Consider the following 24,802-nt stretch of genomic DNA (forward strand, 5'->3'; position numbering starts at 1 on the left):
TGCTTCATGCTGACAGCAGAGAGGTGCATGTGGCTGTACACAGGGCTGCTCTGCTAATAAGTAACATGTTGCATTTGGAGCCCTAAAAACATGCAGCAGAAAGGTTGCAGTCAGACTTGGTAATGAACACAAGAAGGCTGATCAGAGCAAATATCACGCTGCTTTGTGCGACCACGGGAAAAAACGTATACACACCAGCGTGCTGTCCAACACTGTTGCCATTGCAAACTCCCGATACCTCAGCAGAGCTGGCAACATCATTAAGGACTACTCTCACCCCAGTAATCAACTGTTTGAACTATTACCGTCAGGCCGACGGTACAGGTCACATAAAACCAGGACAAACAGATTCAGGGATAGCTTCTTTCCCAGAGCTGTCACCGTAGTAAATAAGCACAAAACAATTAAACCTGCTTAACTATACTTGCCATTGTCACTATATCATGCTGCTATTCATACTATCATTATATTATGCTGCTATTCATACTATCATTATATTATGCTGCTATTCATACTATCATTATATTATGCTGCTATCCTGTATATATTGTACTTATTATTGTCTGAGTACTGTGGTTGTTTTATTGTACTTTTTATATTTTACATTTATATTTATTTTGCATTTTGCACCAAGGGAGTGGCACTCCAATTTCGTTGTACTTTGTACAATGACAATAAAGGCTATTCTATTCTATTCTATTCTGTTGTGTCAAAGCTGCAACTGTTCTTAAAGACAAGCACACAATGCTGATGGCAGCGCTGACGGGGGTCTCCCTTCTCTCCCAGGTCCCTCACATGGATACTTGCTTGGTGTCACGTTTAGGTCCATATGCGCCCCCTGAAGTGTCCCTTAGAAACATACAGAGATGGGCAGTAACGCGTTACGTAATCCGATTACTTTTTTCAAGTAACGAGTAAAGTAAGGGATTACTATTGCAAAAACGGTAATTAGATTACCGTTACTTTCCCGTAGGAACGCTGCGTTACTGCGTTACTAAAACCGTGATTTTTTTGCGAGAATGTCTCATGACAGTGACGTAAGCGAGTGCGACGTTCCTGACAACAGCTGTGTGCAGATCAACAATGGATCATATATCGGTCGTGTCCAAATTCATGGGCTGCATCCTCCTGAGGAGCCGGCCTTCGCGGTCTACGTGGGCCGGCTCCTCAGGAGGTCGGGTAGGCCGGAAGTAAACGGCTGTGGAATTGGACGGTCTAGCCTTCTCGGATCTACTCCCGCCCTTAATTCAGAGTATTTCCGGTTGTCAGCGCCACAGCGCGAAAATCGAAAATGGACCCTGAAATCTGTCTCCGTTTTTTGTGTTCATTTTTAATTATCAACGAGCTGAAAAAACTGTGTCGCGGTCGTCATCGCCGGCATGTTTTGTACTCCAGGCTCATCAGAGAAAATCATATCCAGGTAAAACTATTAATCTTGATGCATTTAGGAATTACTTAGCTAGTTTTATGGATAATTTCAGTGACTGAATGACGGCGGTCATTCAAAATATATGAACAAAATCTCTTAGAAAATGTTCTTCTATAAGTTTACATTTATTTTCAATTATTTATATGATCTGTTACTTATTTTAGTACATAAAATTGCAGTAAAATTGTCAGAAAGCTGAAAATAGGGTTATTTTTGAGTTCACAAAAAAGCTTAGCTAAACAGATGAAATGTATAAAATGTTATTCCTCAGTGTTAGTATATTTTACTCAAGCTTAGTAATCAGAATAATGCTTTGATGTAATAAAATAAATGAAGTCATACCTTTCTATTAAAACTGTTTATGCTGTTCTCCACCTTTTCCTTAACCAGACAAGGCCGTTGTACTGCAGGATTAACCAAAGTGTACCAGTCCTGGACCGTTTTTTTAGCCAGGAGGATCCAAGGCCTGATTTTCGGCTAAGCAGGGAGTCTCTGGCAGTGTTGTTAAATCTCCTGAACCAGGATCGGCGGCATGGATGGGGTGCCACAATTGAGATCCTAGTGTTTCTTTTCTGGTTGGCAAGTGGAGCATCCTACAGGGTGGTCTCAAGAGTGTTTGGGATGCCGCGTTCTACTGTCCACTACATCGTCCACAGAGTCACGAAAGAGGTGTTGGCCATTCGCTACCAGGTCATCCACCTCCCAACAACCCCAGAGGACCTGGAGGTAGTGTCCCGTGGGTTTGCAGGGCTGGCACGCCACAGAGCCTTTATGAAAGCGGTGGGTGCAATCGACGGCTGCCACATACGCATCAAGTGTCCAAGTGGCCCTGATGGTCAGTGCTATAGGAACAGAAAGCTGTTTCCATCAATCATCTTGCAGGCGGTTTGTGACCATCGGGGCCGCTTCATCGACACGTACGTGGGCTGGCCTGGGTCGGTGCATGATTCCAGGGTGCTCCGCCACAGCCCACTCTACAGACAGTCAGTCTACCCTCCTCCAGGGCATTTCATCCTCGCAGATGGAGGGTACCCATGCCTCCAGCGTCCACTCCCCCTCATCACACCCTACAAGAGGCCAGGCCAAGGTGTGGGAGCCCAGCGCTTTAACAGCCATCATTCCAGGGCACGCTCCATAATAGAGCGTGCTTTTGGGATGATGAAGAACAGGTTCAGGGCCATCTTCCTGCAAGCGCTGGAGGTGCACCACACCTTTGTACCTCATGTAAGTGACCACCCAATGTCAAATTAATTGTGTATATATATATATGTGTGTATGAAAGAATAATGTGTATATGTATATCACTACAGGTAGTAACAGCATGTGCCATCCTCCACAACATTTGCCTCAGTGCTGGCGACATTGTGGCTCCTGAGGATGAACCTGAGGAAGATGGAGCAGAGGATGATGAGGGGGAGGCTGGATTGGAGGCAGTCAGTGGTGCTCTGTGGCGGGACCAGCTGTCTGCCGAGGTGTCTGCCCTGGAGGAGGTACCACCAGACCATGACTACTGTTAACAGGCAAGTAAACATTTATCTAAGCATCTTTTTTAATACCACTTTTTCAAACTGTTGTCTGCTACAGAGTCACATGTATTATACTAGTAGTGAATCCACTTTCTCTGGTTTGCATATTTCTGAAAAACCTCTTAGTGGTGTGGCAGCCGTCGATTGAGTCAGCCCTGCAAACCTGTGGATGGACGATGCAGTGGACAGAGGGAGGAAGCATCCTACAACTCTTTGCAGACCACCCTGTGCGATTCTCCACTTTCTGACCAGAAAAGACAAACCGCGGGTCACAGTTGCAGCACCCCATCCATGTCTGATCTTCTTTCGGCAAATCCAGCAACACTGCCAGAGATTTTCTGTTTGTGTGATCTTTCAAAGTATATATTTTTTTAAAAACGGTCCAGGAACAGGTCACTTTGGTTAATCCTGTGTGAAAATTTGTAAATATTTGTATATATTTTTCCTTCTCTGACTAAAATTCATGTTTTAGAAATATTCTTGTTTTATTGTTATTTACCTTTAAATGTCCATTTAAAACTCTTCAAAGTTTATGTTCATACATGTTAAAAACTGTAAATAAAATGAGTTCAGTGAAATCTGTTTTCATCAATTTATTCATAATGAAAAACTTAAAATAACACAGAAAAAGGTAAGAAATGTATTTAAAAAAAAAGAATATCTGAAGGCACAACCAATTTGGGGACTAATTTTCATTAATCAAAAACTTTTAGTATGACATAACAAATAGAACAAAGTAAGAACATTATCTGAATATATTTTTAAGTTATTTAGGAACTAATTTTTCTAGTATGGAAAAAAGTCTGTCCATCCTGTCCCTGCTCTCCTGTTCTCTCCTCTCCTCAGCCTCCCTTTGGTACTGCATGTCCTCTTTGATGAGCTCAAGGAGCTCATCCCCTCTTTCCCTTCTCCTCTTCCCCGTTGTTGCTGGCTGACCTCGTTCCTCATCTGTCTCCTCTTCCATCTCGCTTTGGTTACCCACTGTACTGCTTGGCCCTGGAGTGTCCTCAGGGAGAGAGGAAATAAGGACAGGGGGCCTAATGGAAGGCCTCTGTCCCATCACCTCATCCATGAGGCCAAACCAGGGCCAAGTAGCAGCAGTGGGCTTCCCACTGACTCCCTCACCTGACCCTGGACACTTGCAATCCTAAAGGCAGAGGAAATCAGAAATGACAGACAAATATAAACAATACAACTTTTAGTAAATGTACATTTATTAAATTTCATTCTTAAAAATTATCTTCTTGACAGCACACATACTTTGTATCTTTTCTTTAAGTTATCCCACTTCTTTTTGGCCTGCAAGGGGGTGACTTTCCCTTGCAGGCCCATCTTCTCGAGAATAGTCCTGATCGCACACAAAAAAATAAGAGAAGAGAGAAAACCATAACAACTATAATAATCCCTAAATCCAAAAGTTTTCACAGCAGAACACAAGAGGAATATCGTCTGGACATCACAGGTTCTGTACAGAATGAGGGTTATTGAAACCGTACTCAGATGAATATGATGTGTAAATTGATTTATTCGTGTACCTCCATCCCACAGTTGCTGAATTTTTTACCCCGGTGAAGAGGTGATCATTTTCTCCTCTAGTTTTGATGAAGTTTGCCGTTTGCTCTTTGGTCCCTTTAAACATATCACAAAAAAGTTGATTGGGAAAAATGTAAGCGCCAATGAAAAACCGCGGGACCCACCATACAAGCTAGTTTACGGACACTTTTTATGAAGATTGTTTAAATAAATATTACAAGTCTATGCAAATTCACAACCCTAACAACATAACCGCTATAAAATGTAACTTTTGTACCACCAGATTTTCATATACTTACATTTAAAAGTGTATTCGTCTCCCGGTGTATCTTTTTGTGCCGCCATCGTTATGTGAATGTGCAATGAAGTTATGTCCAATGAATTCTGGGCCGGCAAGCTATGGAGCTGGTGGGGTGACAGACGTCACCGACAACGTCGAAGCACTTTTGCAAATATGTCATATTTTGACAAACCGAGCAGATATTTGATGTTTACACACCCACATTCTCGCCTGAAAATATGTTTAAAGTTTATTTTGTGGCCCAGAAAGATTAATAAGAGTAATTTTAAAACTTAGTAGCGGCCGCCATTGCCGGAAACTGGAGCTTGGCTGGGCCGCGCTATGAATTCTGGGATATGGTGGGCCAAGAAGGACACACCCGACCCATCCTTCAAATTCGGGGAAAAGGAGGACGCATTTGTCTGCTGCATTCGGAGGAGTCTACGAATTTGGACAGCCTTCGGCGCGTCGCTGTGACGTAATCGGTCTACAAATGCGGCCTCAGGAGGAAGCAGCCCATGAATTTGGACACGACCATCGAGTGCAGAGAGAGTATGAGCGTGCAGCGTTTAAAGCGTGGAAGTACTGACCTTACTTTGAGTTTGATTCCATAAAAAGTGACAAAAACATTAGTGTCCGTTGTGCGTGGGAAGAAAACTTCTTTTACAGCGAAAAAACCCCTAAACTTCCAAGCAAGCACCGAGTAGCTACGACGTAATGGGAAACTCACAGAGAAACTCGCGGATTCTTCCACTGACCGCTGCACACCTGCACCAGGGTAACCCTCCGCCTACCCCACTCCTGCTTTACAGGTGAAAATAGAGCAACAGGACCGCTAGTCTTTGACTTTATTTATTTTCTGCTGTGTTTTACTTGCATCTATTTGAAAGACTGAGTGTAAACACACAAAATATTTTATTTTATGTGCTGGAATGTGCAGAAAATAGGTTTAAATGTTAAACTAATTTCTTCCAGTCAGAGAATGTTGCAGATAATTTAATTTTTGCTTGATGCATAAAGTTAAAAGATTAAAACTAATAAAACAAGTTTTAAAAAGAGACTTTTCCATTTGATTACATTTTGTATGATGATTATGTAGAAAAAGTAGAATTGGGCTGAAAGATCTATCACTTTATCACCTATTCAGGTTGTAAATCGTGTTTTTAAAAAGTAACTAAGTAACTAAGTAATTAATTACTTTTGAAAATAAGTAATCAGTAACTTGACCAACACTGGAAACATTATATTTTCTAAATCTACATAAATAGCTCGGTTCCTTAAACTTAGAAAACTGTGAAAGTGGAAATTAAATTAAAGATCGAGTCACAAGCTCACAGACAGGAGCCTGCAGTCTCCTGCCTGACATCTTGTTCATCGCCGCCTCCACACGTGGACTTCACGGTTACTCTTGCTCTCACCAGCCGTGATCAGTGAACCAGTACAATCATGCCCTGTGCACCTCTGAGTCCCAGCAGCTTCCACAGCAGCAGTGTTTGAGCCTCGGGGAACAGATTGTACATGTGTACACACATATGTACACACAGGTTCATGATGTAATATCCTGTGCTGAGCAGGTCCCTGGAGGTTATCACAGCCAGTTCTCCACTTCACACAGCCTGAGGTGAACGATCTGCATCCTGCTCCTCTGGCTAAATAATCTCACCTTCCCCTCCCGAGGAGTTGGACGGCCTCACAGATACGATCCCTGTAATGAGGCCAGCCGTGGGCTTTCAGCAGAGCCGCCTTCCATCACAGGAACAACAAAGAAACTCAGACTGCTCTACAGTCTGTGTTCTCGCACGACAGCACTGACGTGTTGTTTGAGGGCTGGCACGAGGAGTAACGATAAGATTCAAACACTTTCTTCACTGTTTTTCTCTGTCTCTTTACCTATCATCCCACCCCCACAGCAAAGGGTCAGGGGATTTCGTGGGTGGCATCTGTAAATAGATAATCATCTCCCTCGGCAACATCGACTTACAAACACCAGGCAGGATTGTGCGTGCCCCCGCACAAACACACAGGTTCTCTCTCTCCTGGATTAGTAAATAGGAGAATAACAGAGGGATAAGTATAGGCAGGGGTTTGCAGTGTAACTGCCAGCAGCACTACAGACACACAACTAAATAATGAAGCCCCATTTATTATTACTGCACATGGAACAAGCTGAGAGCTGTTTGAAGTGCTCTGGCTTCGCCTTCATCTTCCCTCCCTGTGACTCCATCCATCTCCATCTCTCAGCCACTCTCTCTCGCCTCTTGTTCTGTCGTCTTCCTTCTTTTCAGCATCTCTTGGAGGAGCTTATGTGTGCGGAGAACAGCCTGCTTCTTTAAGAAGTGCACAGAGACGGACCAAAGTGTCCTGAGATAACTTCTTTCAGCCATGCAGGGAAACTGGGTCAGTGCTGGAGATAAAGTAGGAGTAGCAGCCAGGGAACGAGCCCAAACACAGTTACGCACAAAAATAAACACAAACGATATAATGGCAACAGTGTCTACACTAGACAGACATGCACTCACTTTTATTAGGTATACCCGTTTAACAGCACAGATATCAAATCAGCCAATCACACTGCAGCATTTAGGCATGTAGACTGAAGTGATGTGTAGAGTTGAGAAATGTGTTAACATCGAATGTAGAATTATTGTAGAGACACTGACACTGCCCTCAGTGTGATAAAGGCCTGACTGTGTCATGAACTTAGGAGTAGATTTCTAGGAGACCCTCCTCCCTCCCCCACTTGAACTGTGAGATTAAGACAAACAGGAGTTAATGTTGAGTGGAAATTCCTCGGGGCATGCCTGGGTGGGAGTCTCAAAGTTTGTAACTAAATATCTTTGGTTTGGAAGGGAGATGGACTTTTATGACCCTCAGGAAGACACGTGCATGGAGATATATGCACATAGTGTTTTAACTAGGGATGCAACGATACCAATTTTTTCAAACCGATACGATACCGATACTTGGATCTGAGTACTTGCTGATACAGAGTACAAAAAACGATACTTCTACCACACACACACACACACACAAATACAATGAATTGGAAGACAGGTTTTATTTTATTCTCTGCCGATAAAAAAAAAAATCTTAATAAAAATGACCACAAAAAAATTTCAAGTGAAAAATAAGCACTTCTGTTAAATTATTGCAGAGTCTCCACATTGTAATTTAACAAAATATCACTGAACTATTGACACTGTCTCGAGCTTTCAGAATAATAAATAAACACTTCTGTTTGGAATAAATTAAATACAAATTAGGTTTGAGAATAAAATAAACTTTTAAATTATTGCAGAGTTCATATTGTAAACAAACAAACAAAAGAACAAAAGTATTTGGCATTGACGAACAAACTCCCCATCTGCCCGTGGATCATCAGTCCACTGTGCCGTTAAACCAAGGACTGACATCGCGCACACACTGCTTGTCTTTACCTCTTCAGAAAGTTTTGGCACCATTATCTCCCTGATGTGTGGGCGACTGGGAATTTCATATCGCAGCTCGAGTATGCTGAGAAGACGGTGCAATCCTATGTTTTCCACGACCGGCATTGGCTGGTCATCCAGAGCGATAAAATGAGTCAGAGCCTCTGTTATTTTAACTGCCCGTGGATTTTCTCTTGACATTTTTCTTCGCTTTTCCAAAACCTGAGTTAAAGTTGGCTGTTCCACACTGCTGACATTTTGTTTAGCCTAGCTACAGCAGCCTCCAGTTTCTCTTTTTTATCTGGAGCTGCCAGTCTCACTCGTCTAACCCTGTGCCTGTTTAGCGCGGGATGTCCCCCTAGTGGCCAATCTAAAAAACTACAACAGAAATGACAAGCCACCCTCTGATTAATGAAATAAGTTGGTATCGGTTCATGGTATCGGTTAACTTTTACGAGTATGAGTACACACACATTTTACAGTATCGGCCCCGATACCCGATACCAGTATCGGTATCGGTGCATCCCTAGTTTTAACTGTCACGCACACTCACTCACGTGCACACTCACTCACGTGCACTCACATAGACATACGGGTACGCACACACACAGGCACTCACAGGCTCGTGCATACACACAGACAGAGTTTGCAGCACACCATGGGGGGATTTATGATGGGTCACTTCTACAAAACTGAGTGAAACGGACAAAGAGGTTGAGATCTGCAGAGGAGTTCCAGGGTCCTGTGCATCTCCCTTCTAGAAAGTGTAATCAATCTCCTCTCACACCTCACAGAGAACGTGTGCTGTGTTGATGCCATCGCTGGGCTGAAGCCGGTGTCTGTCAATAAAACTGAATTATTAAAAGTTTAGAAATGAGACAAAAGGCAGCAGCTCACCTGTCTGTGTGAACACCGTGCTGTGAGACAGGAGTGCTAACAGCACCGCTGTGCCGCCTCACCTGCAGGAGCTTGGAGATGGGTTTGGTCCTACCCACGAGAGCTGGGACCGTAATAATAAAACGAATGTTGGCAGGCTCCACGTCTGTGTTGCTCCCATCATGAACTGATCTCCAGCTGCTCCTGCCAAGAAAATCCTGCTTTCAGGCATGTCTCTGTCAAAACCACTGCAGTGGGAAATTATACTACTGCCCAAAGACCAAGTGATGATATTTGGTGAGGGGCTGGCTGAGTTCCACCATTTTTCAAAGACTAGATCTTTATCCAAGATTTTCCACATGAAGGTCCCGTAAACAGAGTTTGGTATATTTGCAGCACTCACATCTAAACACCTGCTTTTATTACAGTAAGGTTCACTGTTCATTTAACCCTCATGCACAGTGGTCACTGCAGCTATTCAAAGGTTCTTGTATTTGTGCTGGTGTTGATGGTAAGTACTGACCTTACTTTGAGTTTGATTCCATAAAAAGTGACAAAAACATTAGTGTCCGTTGTGCGTGGGAAGAAAACTTCTTTTTACAGCGAAAAAACCCCTAAACTTCCAAACAAGCACCGAGTAGCTACGACGTAATGGGAAACTCACAGAGAAACTCGCGGATTCTTCCACTGACCGCTGCACACCTGCACCAGGGTAAACCTCCGCCTACCCCACTCCTGCTTTACAGGTGAAAATAGAGCAACAGGACCGCTAGTCTTTGACTTTATTTATTTTCTGCTGTGTTTTACTTGCATCTATTTGAAAGAGTGAGTGTAAACACAAAAAATATTTATTTTATGTGCTGGAATGTGCAGAAAATAGGTTTAAATGTTAAACTAATTTCTTCCAGTCAGTGAATGTTGCATATAATTAAATTTTTACTTGATGCATAAAGTTAAAAGATTAAAACTAATAAAACAAGTTTTAAAAAGAGACTTTTCCATTTGATTACATTTTGTATGATGATTATGCAGAAAAAGTAGAATTGGGCTGAAAGATCTATCACTTTATCACCTATTCAGGTTGTAAATCATGTTTTTAAAAAGTAACTAAGTAACTAAGTAATTAATTACTTTTGAAAATAAGTAATCAGTAAAGTAACAGGATTACTTTTTTGGGGAAGTAATCGGTAATTAGTTACTGATTACTTTTTTCAAGTAACTTGACCAACACTGGTCCCTTCATACCTCATTTATAAGACAAAACGCATGTTGTCCAACTAAGTGGACATTTAAAAAATGAAGTTCAAAAATCTTTTTTCATGTCTAAAGATGAATATAAATAACTATCGGATTTAGGTTGTCAATTCAATTCATTTCAATAAAACTTTATTGATCCCAAAGGTTGGCCCTGAACAAAATTGGGTATGAAAGGGTTAAAGAACATTTTTGGATGTCTTGTTTCTCCAGGTGTGATTGGTCCACTGAGATGAAACATGAACTGTGCCTTATCTACACTAACTAGCAGAAAAAGCTGTGATTGTTGTGACTGGCTGTCGTTGTCTTTCCTTGCCCATCCCCTTCTTCCTCCTCAGCCTTCCTCTCAGTCTGAGCACTTTTCCTCTTCACTGTTCATCACTTCAAGCTCATATTTTTATTCTTTGTTTTTTTGTCCTGTGCAGCTTTTTGGCCAGTGAATGAGAGCATCCCCGAGCAGACACTCACACGCTGCTCTGTCCATGTGAAATTTGAAAACATCCCTCTCTTGCCAAACTTCGTTTACTCCCAGAAGAGGCAGCAGATAAAAATAGCTCATTTTGAAGGATGGTCCTCGGTGCTGCTGGCTCCTCACACTGAAACTCGTTTATTTACTGGAAACAAGACAGTAGAGGCTGGGATTTAATCAAAGCCACGAAAAACAAGTCAAAAAGCCAAGTGTGGACTAACTGCACCCAGAGGACAACGTGTCCACCGTGAGGTTGTTTAGAATATATTGTCACCCGTTCACTTCCCCTCACGTCTGGCTCCTGCTTCATCACAGCGCTCGTGTATCACAGCTAGAGCGAAGCCTCAGATCTTCTCCCCCATCAGCAGCTACAACAGAAGGCAATGATGCTTCAGGGTTTACAACAGCACCGGCTTCACCGTGTCTCACTTGTCAACGTGATGTGAGAGTTTTAATTCATGTTGCTTTGAGTGGAAACTCTCAAAAGTTACCAAAGTTACAGTGTGGGCCATGTTCCCCTGGAGCAGGCGCACATAACACCCGAGGTGTCAGAAGGAGAGGAAAAGACTCCATCCTCTCCACGAGTCATTTTAATTAACAGCCCTATTTTAATTAAACATTGATTAGCTGCTAATTAGCGCCTGATAGCTCCCAGATGTAAGCGGTACCTTGTGCAGGGAGGGGGGCGGCGTGAACGTGGCACAGCCGAGTTTGCCCTGGGGCTGAGTGTTGTGTGATTATTTTTTTGATTATAAACGATGCCTTCTCATCCCATTTGTGCTGACTGACGTCACACTGATAGCTCCTGGGTGACAGAAGTGTGGAAGATTGAGTGTTTGTGCGCCTTCTCATTGGATTTAGCCAAAGCTCTGCTGCTGCAAAGCAACAAATACATTTTTTTACAGGGGCAGAGCTGCGAGCTGGTAAATGAAGCCGGGCACTGACAATGAAAGAGCTGCTGTGTCGGGAAGAAAATGTGCTTCTGTGAAACCTCTGTGATCAGTGATTATCAATATCACTCATTGATTCTCACTGGCGCCGCTTTGAGAGGCACTGCCATCACATTACATGTCAAAGAAACTATATTCATGCAAATGAACTGCTGTGCTGAAATGTTGGAGGTGTTTCCTCTCTTTGTCGGGATCAGTGTCGTTACTCAAAACAGTCATTATACAGACGACACCAATGTGATCTTTGTCTGAGGTCTGAACACAAACAAAGCCACAGAAACATGAACAGGTAGAGCTGGAGCTGCAGCCTGGCTGCTCATCATGTGCTGCCTGCTGCACGTCAGCTTCATCATCACCAGAGTCGACAAGAGCAGAAGTACAAATACTACTGTTAGAAAACACTGCAGTGAAAGATGAAGTGCTGATTCAACTTCTTTACTCGAGTATAAGCCAAAAAGTACTGGCTCAGAAATGTACTCAGAGTAAGAAAGTAAAAGTAGCTCTTTGTTTCTATTTTTGTCAAAGCTAACTGAACTTAACAACAAAATAACATCAGTAGATGGAAATATTAATGTGAGTATATATACACTGTAGAGGGTGATGTGTGTGCAGTCAGGGGAGTCAGCAGGTGTTTATCTGTCAGGCTAATATCATCATTAGCATCACATAGTTGTGTTTCGTCCTGTGTTGCACGTTGTGTAGAGAAGTGTTGGAGTTGGACTGTTAGACAATGAGCAGACTGACAGACAAGTGGATGAAGAACTCCAACAAACTGAAGTGCTGGGGCCGGGCTCTCTACAGGAACTGCTGCTTGATTCCCATCCTTAGTTTGGCCTAAAGACTGAATGATTTTAACAGAAATGGTGATTGCATAAATCACATGTTCATCACAGAATTGATTTCCTTTAATAAGTGTAATGTAAAACACAAAAATTAAAGTGTGAAAAGGAGAACACGGTCTCGGTATCATTCACCCCACATGAAAACTCTGCATTAACACGTAGCACAAACACACTGTGGTGATTTCCATCCATGTGTATAAATCATATACTTGCAAATAAAGCACGGAGGGCCACACCATGAGTAATGAACACTGTACATGTCTGTGTTTCCCACATCGCACAGCCGGCAGCCTCACTGCCAACATCACTACTCACATGTATCACCATGATATTCACCCATGGATCAGCTCTCACTGTTACACCCCCTTATTCTCATTTCTCATTTTATTTGATTTCTATGTATATAATGTACATAACTCACCCACTCGCTGCACATAATGTCCTCCTTGTATATATTCATTCACTGTATAAAAGTTCTGTCTCTCTTTTCTTTGCACAGTCGAGGAGCGTATCAGGTCACATTGTGTTCCCTACCTGTATATCCATGCACGTGACAGATAACGAGTCTTGAATCTTTCTGCATGTGTGTGTTGATCTGTGAGGACCAGTTTGCATTACACTGATAACTGATTTGATTAAATTAATAAGCATATCGACGCTTTATAGTGCAGAGTTAAATCTAACATCACACCTGTTAAAAGAAACTTTATTAAAATATAAAGAAGGACTACGGCCTGCACACACATACAAAATGCACAGTCAGAGGTTTGGATAAGTGCTGGTGTTAGTCTAAACGTAACATCAGGTCATCGGCACAGAGCTCCAGTAAAGAGACGTCACCCAGTCCCTGCAGTCGCCTGCGTCACTTCCAGTAATCCTGGACAAAGGAATTACCAGTTCAGGTCTTCCACGTCCATGCCAGCATCTCCACCAATCAACAAGAGGAACCAGTTTGACACGAGCTTTTTTCAACTTATACTCTTTACAACCTACCTCCCCTTTACGAATCCAGTCAGATGCTCCACACAGCTGCATGAAGCATTCAGACGCTGTCAGAGTCAAATGGCAGCTTTTATCCAGCCTTACTCATCAGAGCCCGTCGTCCCATTATGATCATTAAATATAGTAAAAAAAACAGCATTATTAAGAAACATGTGATTTGTAATAGGTTTGTCTTACACAAAGGCAGGAAGTAACATAAGTATATATAAGTATAAATACTTTGTTTCTGTGCTCAGTGTTGGGAAGGTTACTTTTAAAATGTATTCCATTACAGATTACAGATTACATGTCCCAAAATGTATTCTGTAACGTATTCCGTTACGTTACTCAATGAGAGTAACGTATTCTGAATACTTTGGATTACTTAATATATTATCATGCTGTTTACAACTACATGAATGTACTATTGCTGTGATTTATTACTGTTACTGAAGGTCCGCGGCTCCGAACCGTAGTAAAGGGACCTCTGGCTAATACGGTGGGTTCGTGTCGGCTCGTAGCTGAAAACTAGCTTTACTTTGTTGTCTGGGTCAACTTTGCTAGCAGAGACAGAGAGAGGCGTTGAAAGGCTGCTCCAACAGAACTTATTGTTTCAGAGGAAAACACGAACACGGTGTACAGTCGAGTCTTAATAGCTTACTTACAACTGGGCTCGTCAGGCACTCTTCTTGGCTGCAGTGGTTATTATTATATTTACATGCTTCCAGCTCCCGTTTCTGCTCGATGACAACTGTACTTTTCCTGTTTCTCCCTCCCTCACTCACAGACACATAACGTGTATGGCAGTCCATTCTCCCTGCAGCACGGACTACACTGCCCATGATGCTACATTCTTTAGAGCTATACCTGTAGCATTCTGCCTGTTAGCTTAGCACAACAACAACAACAGGCGCTCTCTCACCCAGGAAACACGCAGAGAGAGCGTCACCCTGTAACCATGGCAACCGTAACGCTGCCTGGAACAACAGAACGTAGCTGTCAAACAAAACCCAAACAGTCCTGACCCGCCACAATATGAAACAGGGAAGTACCGCCGTGTAATCCATTTATTTCAACAAAGTAACTGTATTCTAAATACCACCTTTTTAAACTGTAACTGTAACGGAATACAGTTACTCATATTTTGTATTTTAAATACGTAACGGCGGTACATGTATTCTGTTACTCCCCAACGCTGTCTGTGCTTGACTTGAGTATTTCTTTTTCTGACAACATTTTACGTTTTACTGTGCAAACATCAAACAATGATGCATAAAAGAGAGTCCTGTTGGTTTCTCAATCACATCAAAAGGGATGAAGATTCATCAAAAGGGATGAATATTCTGCAGCACTGCACAGAACAGCATTTACAGAGTAGATGTCCATGAGGTCCACAGTATCTCAGAGGAGCAAAAGAGAGGCGAGCAACAAGGAAGCAACATGTTTTAAAAGTGGAGGTAATTTTAAATGTAATATTTCTATCAGCTCAGCAAATGTCAGCAAAGATCAACCACACAAAAAGTTTCTATGCAGCCTGTCACACACTGTGTGTACTGGCTCAGTACGGCAGCTGTATGCAATCACAGAGGGGGGTTACAGATACAGATAACGACTGGATACACTGGACATTCAACGCTTACATGTAATGTCGTGATTCTTTTTAAATCACACATTGGATCTGTGTAACGTGAAGTTATATTTGTCATGTTGTGAAACAAACTGAGGTGTCTGATTATTCACAGTAAGGCTGATGATGCTTACAATCATTCATCTTCATACCAACTTTATAAGCAGTGTGCTGTCAGTGTAGGGGATGGAAATCAGCCAAGATAACTGGTGAAATATTGTTGAATTCAGTCGTGCAAATCTACAAAGAGCAATGAAACTGAAAGTGGGCGGTCAGCTGATCACAGCACACACAAACATCTGCAGGAGCTCACTAAGAGGAGTCTTTTGCCCACTCTGAGCCACTACAGCCGAGCGTGTGGGTTTTCCCTCATGCAGAAACCTGCTTTAACCCTCGACTGTACCTGACTGTCAGTTTGGGCGTGGAGGCAAACTAAATTAAAAGCTGTAATCTAGTGTATTAATATGATTTTAGATTTAGATTTCTAGACCCCCATACTAAAAACCAAGCCCTGGGGGGGCGCAGCTACATCTGCAGTCTGTCCACAGCTCGGACACAATCACACATGTTGTACCCTGTGTGATTGTGTATGTGGCAAATAAAGGTTGTTTGTTGTTTGTCTCCTGCGACTTTATGCCGATGAAATGAGAGAGAATCCAGACTCATCGAGATCCCACTATCCCTGTGAAGTTTGTATTATTGTAGGATTTACAATATAAAGCACCTTGAGGCACAAAATAGTCAGTGTGTGTGTGTGTGTGTGTGTGTGTGTGTGTGTGTGTGTGTGTGTGAGTGAGTGAAGGAGAACTGAAGATGATGTGAACGAATTTCAATTGAATAAAGTGACTTCCAGCAGATCAGTGGGATCGATCTGCTCACTCTGACTTCATGGGAACAGAAGGTGCTTTTAGAAAAATGAAGAAGATAATGTCTTTAATGCGTCTTAAAAATATTGTTTAGGTTGATAACTAAATATATTCAAAGCCATACAGCAGCACTGCTGTTAGGTCTCCCCCACAAACACAAATCCATCCCATCCTGTCCCATCTCTGCGGGTTCATTTCTCTCAGGGATCAGTGGTGATTACGGCCCGGTGGTGTGAAGCTCCGTGCTGAGACGGTCAACAGAAAGATCGATTTCTGTTTTTACCGACTTAATTTAATGTGGGCTATTTAAAATGGCAGGGCAAGAAGAAATTAGATTGTATTTGCTGAGTATGGATTTTTCCCCTTTGGAGGCAGCGAGAGTAAAAGGGAAGGTGGGGTGGTGATTTACAAGGCCCCAACTCCCATTTAGGTGTTTCGTACACGTACCAGGGTAATCAGAGTAAATTACCTTACATTGATTATTCAATATGTTTCCAGATCATGTTGTTTTCATCTCTACCAAAAGTCTTCACAGGTCATGGATACTCACTAACAGAGGGAAAGGATACTGGAGCCACGGCAGTGTGTAGCATTTTTACCAGCTTACACACAGACATAGCAGCACCATACAGCACATACGTGGTAGTGTCATGTTTTCACAACTGCATGTGTGTGTAGCACACAGACCACAGTTAATTGCTTCCAGCCAAGAGTGATACCATATATGCCCCATAGCTGCAGAAAAGGCTAACATTGTTATCTTTTTACAAAAAAACAGTTAAACATGAGAGGTTTTTGGACCAATTTTGTGTTTTTTCCATTGTTTAAGCTGCTTCCAGCCAAGAGTGATACCATATATGCCCTATAGCTGCAGAAAGGCTAACATTGTTATCTTTAAAAAAAAAAAAAACAGCTGAACATGAGAGGTTTTTGGACAAAGTTTGTGTTCTCCATTCTTTAAGCACCGGTTTGAGCACCGTTTAAGCACCGGCACCGTTTCAAAAGTACCGGTTTGGCACCGGTATCGGATAAAACCTAAACGATACCCATCCCTATTCACCACTGCTTACTAAAAGACCTAAGTGAGTGTATGTTAACTTCACACAAGAAATGAGGACATTTGTGTTTTGTTTGCAAATATCTGCGTTCTACATTTTAATTAATCAATTACAGAAGTTAGCGAACCAGGAGAAGTAGATGGAAATGTTTTTGAAAACACTTCCATTTAGCTGATTTTTGTCAGTCTTTGTTTAATGTTTCACAGTTGTTGGTTATTCAGTGTTACCTTTTTTCACAATGTATGCAGAACAGGAAAGTGGTCCTGATATGAAGAAGAGGGTATACACTGAAGGGATTACAGCCACAGATACTGATGATCAAATCACAGAATTCTGTATGTTTGGCTGTGTTGACAAAGTTCTTCGAGTAAGACAGACTAGGTACTGGTGTTAAAGCCCTGGTAGAGTTTGAGTCTGAAGAAAGTGTCATAAAGTTGGCGTCCACCCTCCTTCTGTACCTTCTCAGCGTTTCGAACCCAGACATTATGTGGCGTGCAGATGGTGCCTATAAAACTGCTCAGTCTTCAAAGACACCCACACTTTTCTCACGTCAACAAATGAACCAGATGATAATAGATGGACTCCCCTGCTATGTAGACAGGCTGCAAAGAATAAAGAGTTTAAAGAGGTTGTAGCTGAAACCACTTCTAAAGTAAAAGGATGGAGAACGGTCTCCAAGCCAACTCACCCTGTCTCTCAACTAGCATTAGACAGTGATGTGTACAACCCACGTGAAGTCCAAAAGATAATCATGGAGCATGTTATCAAAAGCGATGCCTCTTCCACGCCAAGTCACGGCTCTAAAGGTCTTCGCCCATTTTCAGGAAGAGTTCCTAAACCCCAAAATGAAGTAGACTTTGAGACGTGGTCACTTCCTGTGGAACATGAGTCAAGATAACCTCCCACTTGATGAAACGCAGTAAGATTCTTGAGAACTTACTCCCTCCAGCTTCTTACTTGCTGAGACAGCTTGGCCCACATGCGGCTCCTCGTGAATTCAATTTCAATTCAATTCAATTCAATTCAATTTTATTTATATAGCGCCAAATCACAACAAATGTCGCCTCAAGGCGCTTCATAGATACAGAGAAAAGCCCAACAATCATATGACCCCCTATGAGCAAGCACTTTGGCGACAGTGGGAAGGAAAAACTCCCTTTTAACAGGAAGAAACCTCCAGCAGAACCAGGCTCAGGGAGGGGCGGCCATCTGCTGCGACCGGTTGGGGTGAGAGAAGGAAGACAGGATAAAGACATGCTGTGGAAGAGAGACAGAGATTAATAACAGATACGATTCAATACAGAGAGGTCTGTTAATACATAGTGAGTGAGAAAGGTGACTGGAAAGGAAAAACTCAATGCATCATGGGAATCCCCCGGCAGCCTACATCTATTGCAGCATAACTAAGGGAGGATTCAGGGTCACCTGGTCCAGCCCTAACTATATGCTTTAGCAAAAAGGAAAGTTTTAAGCCTAATCTTAAAAGTAGAGATAGTGTCTGTCTCCTGAATCCAAACTGGAAGCTGGTTCCACAGAAGAGGGGCCTGAAAACTGAAGGCTCTGCCTCCCATTCTACTTTTAAATACTCTAGGAACAACAAGTAGGCCTGCAGAGCGAGAGCGAAGTGCTCTAATAGGGTGATATGGTACTACAAGGTCATTAAGATAAGATGGGGCCTGATTATTTAAGACCTTGTATGTGAGGAGCAGGATTTTGAATTCAATTCTGGATTTAACAGGAAGCCAATGAAGGGAAGCCAAAACAGGAGAAATCTGCTCTCTCTTTCTAGTCCCTGTCAGTACTCTTGCTGCAGCATTTTGGATTAGCTGAAGGCTTTTCAGTGAGTTTTTTGGACATCCTGATAATAATGAATTGCAGTAGTCTAGCCTGGAAGTAATAAATGCATGAACTAGTTTTTCAGCGTCACTCTGAGACAGGATATTTCTAATTTTAGAGATGTTGCGCAAATGGAAGAACGCAGTCTTACATATTTGTTTAATATGTGCGTTGAAGGACATGTCCTGGTCAAAAATGACTCCAAGGTTCCTCACAGTGTTACTGGAGGCCAAGGTAATGCCATCCAGAGTAAGAATCTGGTTAGATACCATATTCCTAAGCTTTTCAGCGCCGAGTACAATGACCTCAGTTTTATCTGAGTTAAGAAGCAGAAAGTTAGTGGCCATCCAAGTCTTTATGTCTTTAAGACATTCCTGCAGTTTAACTAATTGGTGTGTGTTATCTGGCTTCATGGACAGATAGAGCTGGGTGTCATCTGCATAGCAGTGAAAATGTATGCTATGTCTTCTAATGATGCTGCCTAGGGGAAGCATGTATAATGTAAACAGAATTGGTCCTAGCACCGAACCCTGTGGAACTCCATAATTAACCTCAGTGTGTGAAGAGGACTCTCCATTTACATGCACAAATTGGAGTCTATTAGATAGATATGATACAAACCACTGCAGTGCAATACCTGTAATACCTACAGCATGTTCTAATCGCTCTAATAGAATATTATGGTCAACAGTATCGAATGCTGCACTAAGGTCAAGAAGGACAAGCACAGAGATGAGTCCACTGTCAGAGGCCATAAGAAGATCATTTGTAACCTTCAATAAAGCTGTTTCTGTGCTGTGATGAACTCTGAAACCTGACTGAAACTCTTCAAATAAACCATTCCTCTGCAGATGATCTGTTAGCTGTTTGACAACTACTCTTTCAAGGATTTTTGATATGAAAGGAAGGTTGGAGATTGGCCTATAATTAGCTAAGACTGCTGGGTCTAGAGATGGCTTTTTGAGTAAAGGTTTAACTGCAGCCACCTTGAAGGCCTGTGGTACATAGCCGATTATTAGAGATAGGTTGATCATATATAAGATCGAAGAATTAATCAATGGCAGGACTTCTTTGAGCAGTTTTGTAGGAATGGGGTCTAAAAGACACGTTGATGGTTTGGAGGAAGTAATTATTGAAGTTAACTCAGAAAGATCGATTGGAGAAAAAGAGTCTAACTTAACATCAATGGAACTAAGAGTAGCTGTAGATAATATTAGATCTGTGGGATGATTATTGGTAATTTTTTCTCTAATGATAAAAATTTTATTTGTGAAGAAGTTCATGAAGTCATCACTAGTTAACGTTAAAGGGATGGTTGGCTCAAAAGAGCTCTGACTTTTTGTCAGCCTGGCTACAGTGCTGAAGAGAAACCTGGGGAATATGTCAAGCTTCTTGGCTCAGCTTATGGATTAGTTGAGGATGGGGAGGAAATTTTCGCAAGGTTTCTGAATACCCACCAGAACACAGGGGAACAGGCATCCGAGGCATCCGAGGCATCCGAGGCATCTTCAGCGGTTGCAGGTGTTACTCACCAGAGCTGCACGTGTAAAAGCAAAATCATCTGTACACATGCAGCTGGTCCCAGACATGTCTTCCACACATGATGCAAATACCGGAGGATTTGAGGAATCAGGTAACTGAGTTAAAAATGCAACTTAACAAAAAGGAAAAGCAAAGGAAACAAAAACATGCTGAAAAGAGAAATCCCACCCTAAATGCCTCCAGTTGCCACATAGCTCAGTAGGTAGAGTCGTCGCCCCATGATCGGAAGCTTGGGGGTTCGAATCCACTGAACAGCTACCCTGAGGTACCCCTGAGCAAGGTACCATCCCTATACACTGCTCCCCGGGCGCCTGCTCAGTGGCTGCCCACTGCTTCACTGAGTGAATGGGTCAAGTGCAGAGAAAAACAAGTAATTTCCCCACGGGGATCAATAAAGTATACATTAATATTATTAAGCCCAACAAATGGCACCTAAACCAAAACCTTGGTTCTGTTTCAAGTGTGGCAACGATGGATATATAACCAGAGTGTGGAGGTCCTCCGAATAAGACTTTGGTTGGTCAGAAATACAAGGAGTTTAGAGAGAGGAAGCCAGTGGGAAGCCAAATATGGTCATTTAAACTGGGCCGGGTTGCAGTGGAGGGAGTGACTGAGCCAGGATGTCCCATAAGATTACAGGACAAAAAAAAATCAAATGTGAAAGCCATTCCCAAGCCCAATTACTCTTCCAAAATGGCTTATTGGCCTGAAGTGTAGGGATTGAAGGGATTCAGTGTAACAGTCTAATTGATTCAGGTTCCCAAGTAACCACAGTATCAACGTCCTTTTATGACAGGAACATTTCCAGTCAGAAAATCGTTCCCATCCAGGATCTGCTGGACATTGATGGTGCCGGTGGTCAGGAAGTGCCTTATCTGGAATACATATCCACAACCATCCATTTAAAAGCCACAGAGACCCGGTGTTTAGGAATGTCCAGGCTGGACATTTGTCAAAGCTGGGAAGGCGCCTAAAGAAAGCTCCAGCCGATCCAGGAGAAAAAAGACAACTGCTGCAGATGTACCCTTAGGGGGCCTAGGGGTACATCACCATCTTACAATGCTGTGATTGCAGCCATTCCCCAACTCTCTGTGAATGGGACTCATGGACATTGATCAGTGGTTGTTGATCAATAGTCATGAGAATTTGCATAATCATGATGATGGAACTGACCTCCCAGCACATTGTTCATCACTGGGCTGGTTTCAGTCTTAATGCAAATACACTGTTTATAAGGTTGTGGAAACCTGCAGTCAGCTGATAATAATAATACTGTGTTAGTTGCCATAAGGAAATTACTCCTCTGCATTTAACCCATTCACCCAGTGAAGCAGGGGGAAGCCACCCATGCAGCGCCCGGGTACCTACACAGTGATGACAGAGTTGAACCCCTGACCTTCCGATCATGGAGCAACCCCTCTACCTACTGAGCTATCCCTTCCCCGCCAAGTAAGACTGAAAAAGTCACTTGGATGAGTGACAAAACGTTTCTCCCACTGAAAATGTCCAGATGACCAGAATAAACTTTTGGAGGCCTTATAGAGCAACTTTTTTATCCACTATGGATTTCCTAACGGTGTGTTCACACCAAACGCGATAGATGCGACCAGAGCGTCAGGTTTACATGTAAAGTCAATGGAGAAGCGCGATGATTCCATCGGAAATTCAGAAGCAGATTGACGCGTCAAACGCGCGTCAAACGCGCGTCAAACGCGCGTCAAAGCAGCGCGTCAAAGCAGCGCGTCAAAGCAGCGCGTCAAAGCAGCGCGTCTAGCGCGTTTGACTCGCTAATAAAACCACGCGCGTCAGTTTTTGTGTTGCATTTTGTGCATTCGCGCGTATCGCGATAGATCCCACACTTGTTTGACAAACTTGGTCAGTTTGGTTTTGCAGTTTCATGTTACTGCTCTGTTTACATGTTATTTCACCCCTCTGGTAAGTTATATGCCAGTAGCTGGATAGTCCTTTCAGGGGGTCCTTGGGGATTAGGACTCTCTAGCTTTCAGTTAGAAAATTTGGGTTGTTCAGGGAGGTTGCTGTGATCTGCTCTTATATCCACCAGCCACTGAGCATTACCGTTATGGGTTGCATCCTTCTCCCAGATGCTCTTCCAGTATTGCTCCATCTCCAGCTTTGGTGGGGCTGTTCTCATATTGTTCCCTTGGCACCAAGAGTATACCTTGGATGGTTCAGTAGAGTATAGTTGGCTTACTCTCTTGTCTTCTTTCACTCTTTAATCAACCGGCCCAGGCTGTGAGTCATTGCTTAGCTGTTTCCAAGGCCTCAGGTATGGCATCTTGCTGGACTTGTTAAGCACCCCGTTCTCTATCGCAGCTTTCTGCAGCTCCAATAGTTAACTTCCTGCCATGTGACCTTGATCTTGGCCTCTAGTCTCCTTCTCAGTGGAGGGTACTGCTCCTTGTGGCTGTTCATCTTGTAGCCAAGCATCTTTGTGATCATTGCTGCCATGGATCAGCTGGTTGGTTTCAGTGATGTTTGCAGTAGGGATTGTCCGTAATGCTGCATTTCCATTTTCTAGTAGACCTTCAGAGGATCCAGGTTTCCAGCTTCGCCATGATCCGGTCTTTCAGGTCAGCTCCTGTCACACTATTTATACATATAGGTCCAGAGCTCCAGAGAATTGCACGATGGCCATTGTTGATGCTGGAAAGGTCATCTAGCCTGAAGAGAGGAAGCAGGGTCAGGTCTGTAGGGGTGAGTTTTTCAAAGGTTATTGTTGTTGTTATTTTACCCATAGCTACTTCTCTATATGAATGCCCCTGAGACATACAATGGGGATTTAAAGCACACCATTATATTTTATGTTTATAGTCAATACTGATTTGTTTTACATTAAACTACAGGGACAGCATCTTCTGCCAGCATCTACCATTCAAAACATTGTTGAAGAAATACAAAACATACATGAATTTGGACAGATGTATACATTGAATACACTAAGCCGATGAACAGAATCAACTTTTTTGGGATTTACATGCATCAAGATGATACTCTTGGCTTGTTTAGTTTCATGTTCTGTTGCTTCCACACTGACACACTGGTAACAACCATATAGGTTCAGCCAGTAAGACATTCAAGCCCTTGTTTTAATTGGTTGTCATTGTTTGTTTGTTTTTTGTTAGGTTTTTTTTTTAATTCTCAGGTTTCTCCTGCTTCGCTGCTCAGACATGTTGAGCATTGACAAGACCGCGACACAACCTTCACGTCTGCCATCTGCCTAATGTTTGGCAGTTGCTACTGCTTTAATATACACTACCCTGTGGAACTACGATCAACACTGGAGTTCCTTCAACGGTAACATTTCTTTTATTATGGATTTATTTTTGTGTCTATCAAACTTAGCCATTTGATATCCCACCTCAGGTTGTTAATTTCCTCAATCTCTCTCACCCTTTTTTTCATAAAGTTGTTTCTTTTCCATAAATCCTGATAGAGGCACCAAGGTTGAATGCAAGAAGAAAAGAGTGATCTTAGTCATTCCCAGAGTCCTCACTCTCATCTCAGACATTGCTGACCATGAGTCTACCCCTCTTGTTTGAGATGTGATAAAGTGATAAAGGTATCCTGTGCTACTTACTCTGCAGATGGTGTGTTTTTGAAACAGTTCTTACATTTCTAATTGTGAAAGGGACGTTTTTAACAATGTGAAGTTTTACTAGACACAATTTGTAAAAGTACATTCATACAGTCCTGCTTTTGCTTCACTGTTTTATATCTGTTTCATTCTCTATATTTGCATTTGGATAAATTGAAAAAGCAAGATTCTGTGTTTACTGATACTTATGTAGTGAGAACAGCACCAATAACACTTAAGTTCTCTAAGTTATGGTAAAGGTGTCTGAACTGTCTGCTACAGGTAATGTAAGATATAATGTATGTTCAACTTACAACACTGGTTTTGCACAATTTGAACAGAACTTGCAAAAAATCAGTAATTGTTTACTCTTGCTGTCATGGAGGTAACTAGTAACTATTTGTGATTTGTTGCGTAAAAATGTATACGTTTGATGTTCACAACATCAAAAATGTTAAATAAGATACTTTCTTGGAAATTTAAAGGGGACATTTTTGTGTTGCATTTAGGAGTTTGAATAGAATCGTGGTTTGTGTATTAAGCATACAGAGTAGAACAATTAAAAGCCCTCTAGTCTAAAAAAGCTTCTGTATCATCCGCTAACAGCAACTGAACTGCTAAGCACGCTGAATATTTTACTTATACTCACAAAATATTTGTTTGTATGAAATAAAGTAGTTGATAATCCATCCATCCATCCATCCATCTTC

The 24,802-nt window shown here is 42.3% G+C and overlaps 1 protein-coding gene and 1 long non-coding RNA gene across 2 annotated transcripts in view; one reads left to right on the plus strand and one right to left on the minus strand.

The window, feature by feature from the left end:
- The window catches only part of LOC146513266 (uncharacterized), a 242,356-nt gene that overhangs the window by 104,237 nt on the left and 113,317 nt on the right, over positions 1–24,802 (plus strand). The window lies entirely within an intron of this gene.
- LOC146513267 (uncharacterized) lies at positions 3,286–8,739 on the minus strand. Its single transcript, XM_085170974.1, has 5 exons — positions 7,533–8,739; positions 4,788–7,495; positions 4,491–4,584; positions 4,216–4,303; positions 3,286–4,102 (listed from the first exon to the last, which is right to left on the minus strand). The coding sequence occupies exons 2-5, from the start codon at positions 4,831–4,833 to the stop codon at positions 3,722–3,724; spliced, it is 609 nt and encodes a 202-aa protein (XP_085027100.1). The 5' UTR covers positions 4,834–7,495; positions 7,533–8,739; the 3' UTR covers positions 3,286–3,721.

This window comes from Neolamprologus multifasciatus, chromosome 8 (assembly GCF_963576455.1).
Source record: "Neolamprologus multifasciatus chromosome 8, fNeoMul1.2, whole genome shotgun sequence".
Taxonomy (NCBI): domain Eukaryota; kingdom Metazoa; phylum Chordata; class Actinopteri; order Cichliformes; family Cichlidae; genus Neolamprologus; species Neolamprologus multifasciatus.

Coding starts and splice junctions, on each gene's coding strand:
- LOC146513267 (XM_085170974.1), bottom strand. CDS start 4,833: ATGGCGGCACAAAAAGATACACCGGGAGACGAATACACTTTTAAAT. Junction 4,585..4,787: donor AGACGAATACACTTTTAAAT/GTAAGTATATGA, acceptor ATATGTTTAAAG/GGACCAAAGAGCAAACGGCA. Junction 4,103..4,215: donor ACTTAAAGAAAAGATACAAA/GTATGTGTGCTG, acceptor CTCTGCCTTTAG/GATTGCAAGTGTCCAGGGTC.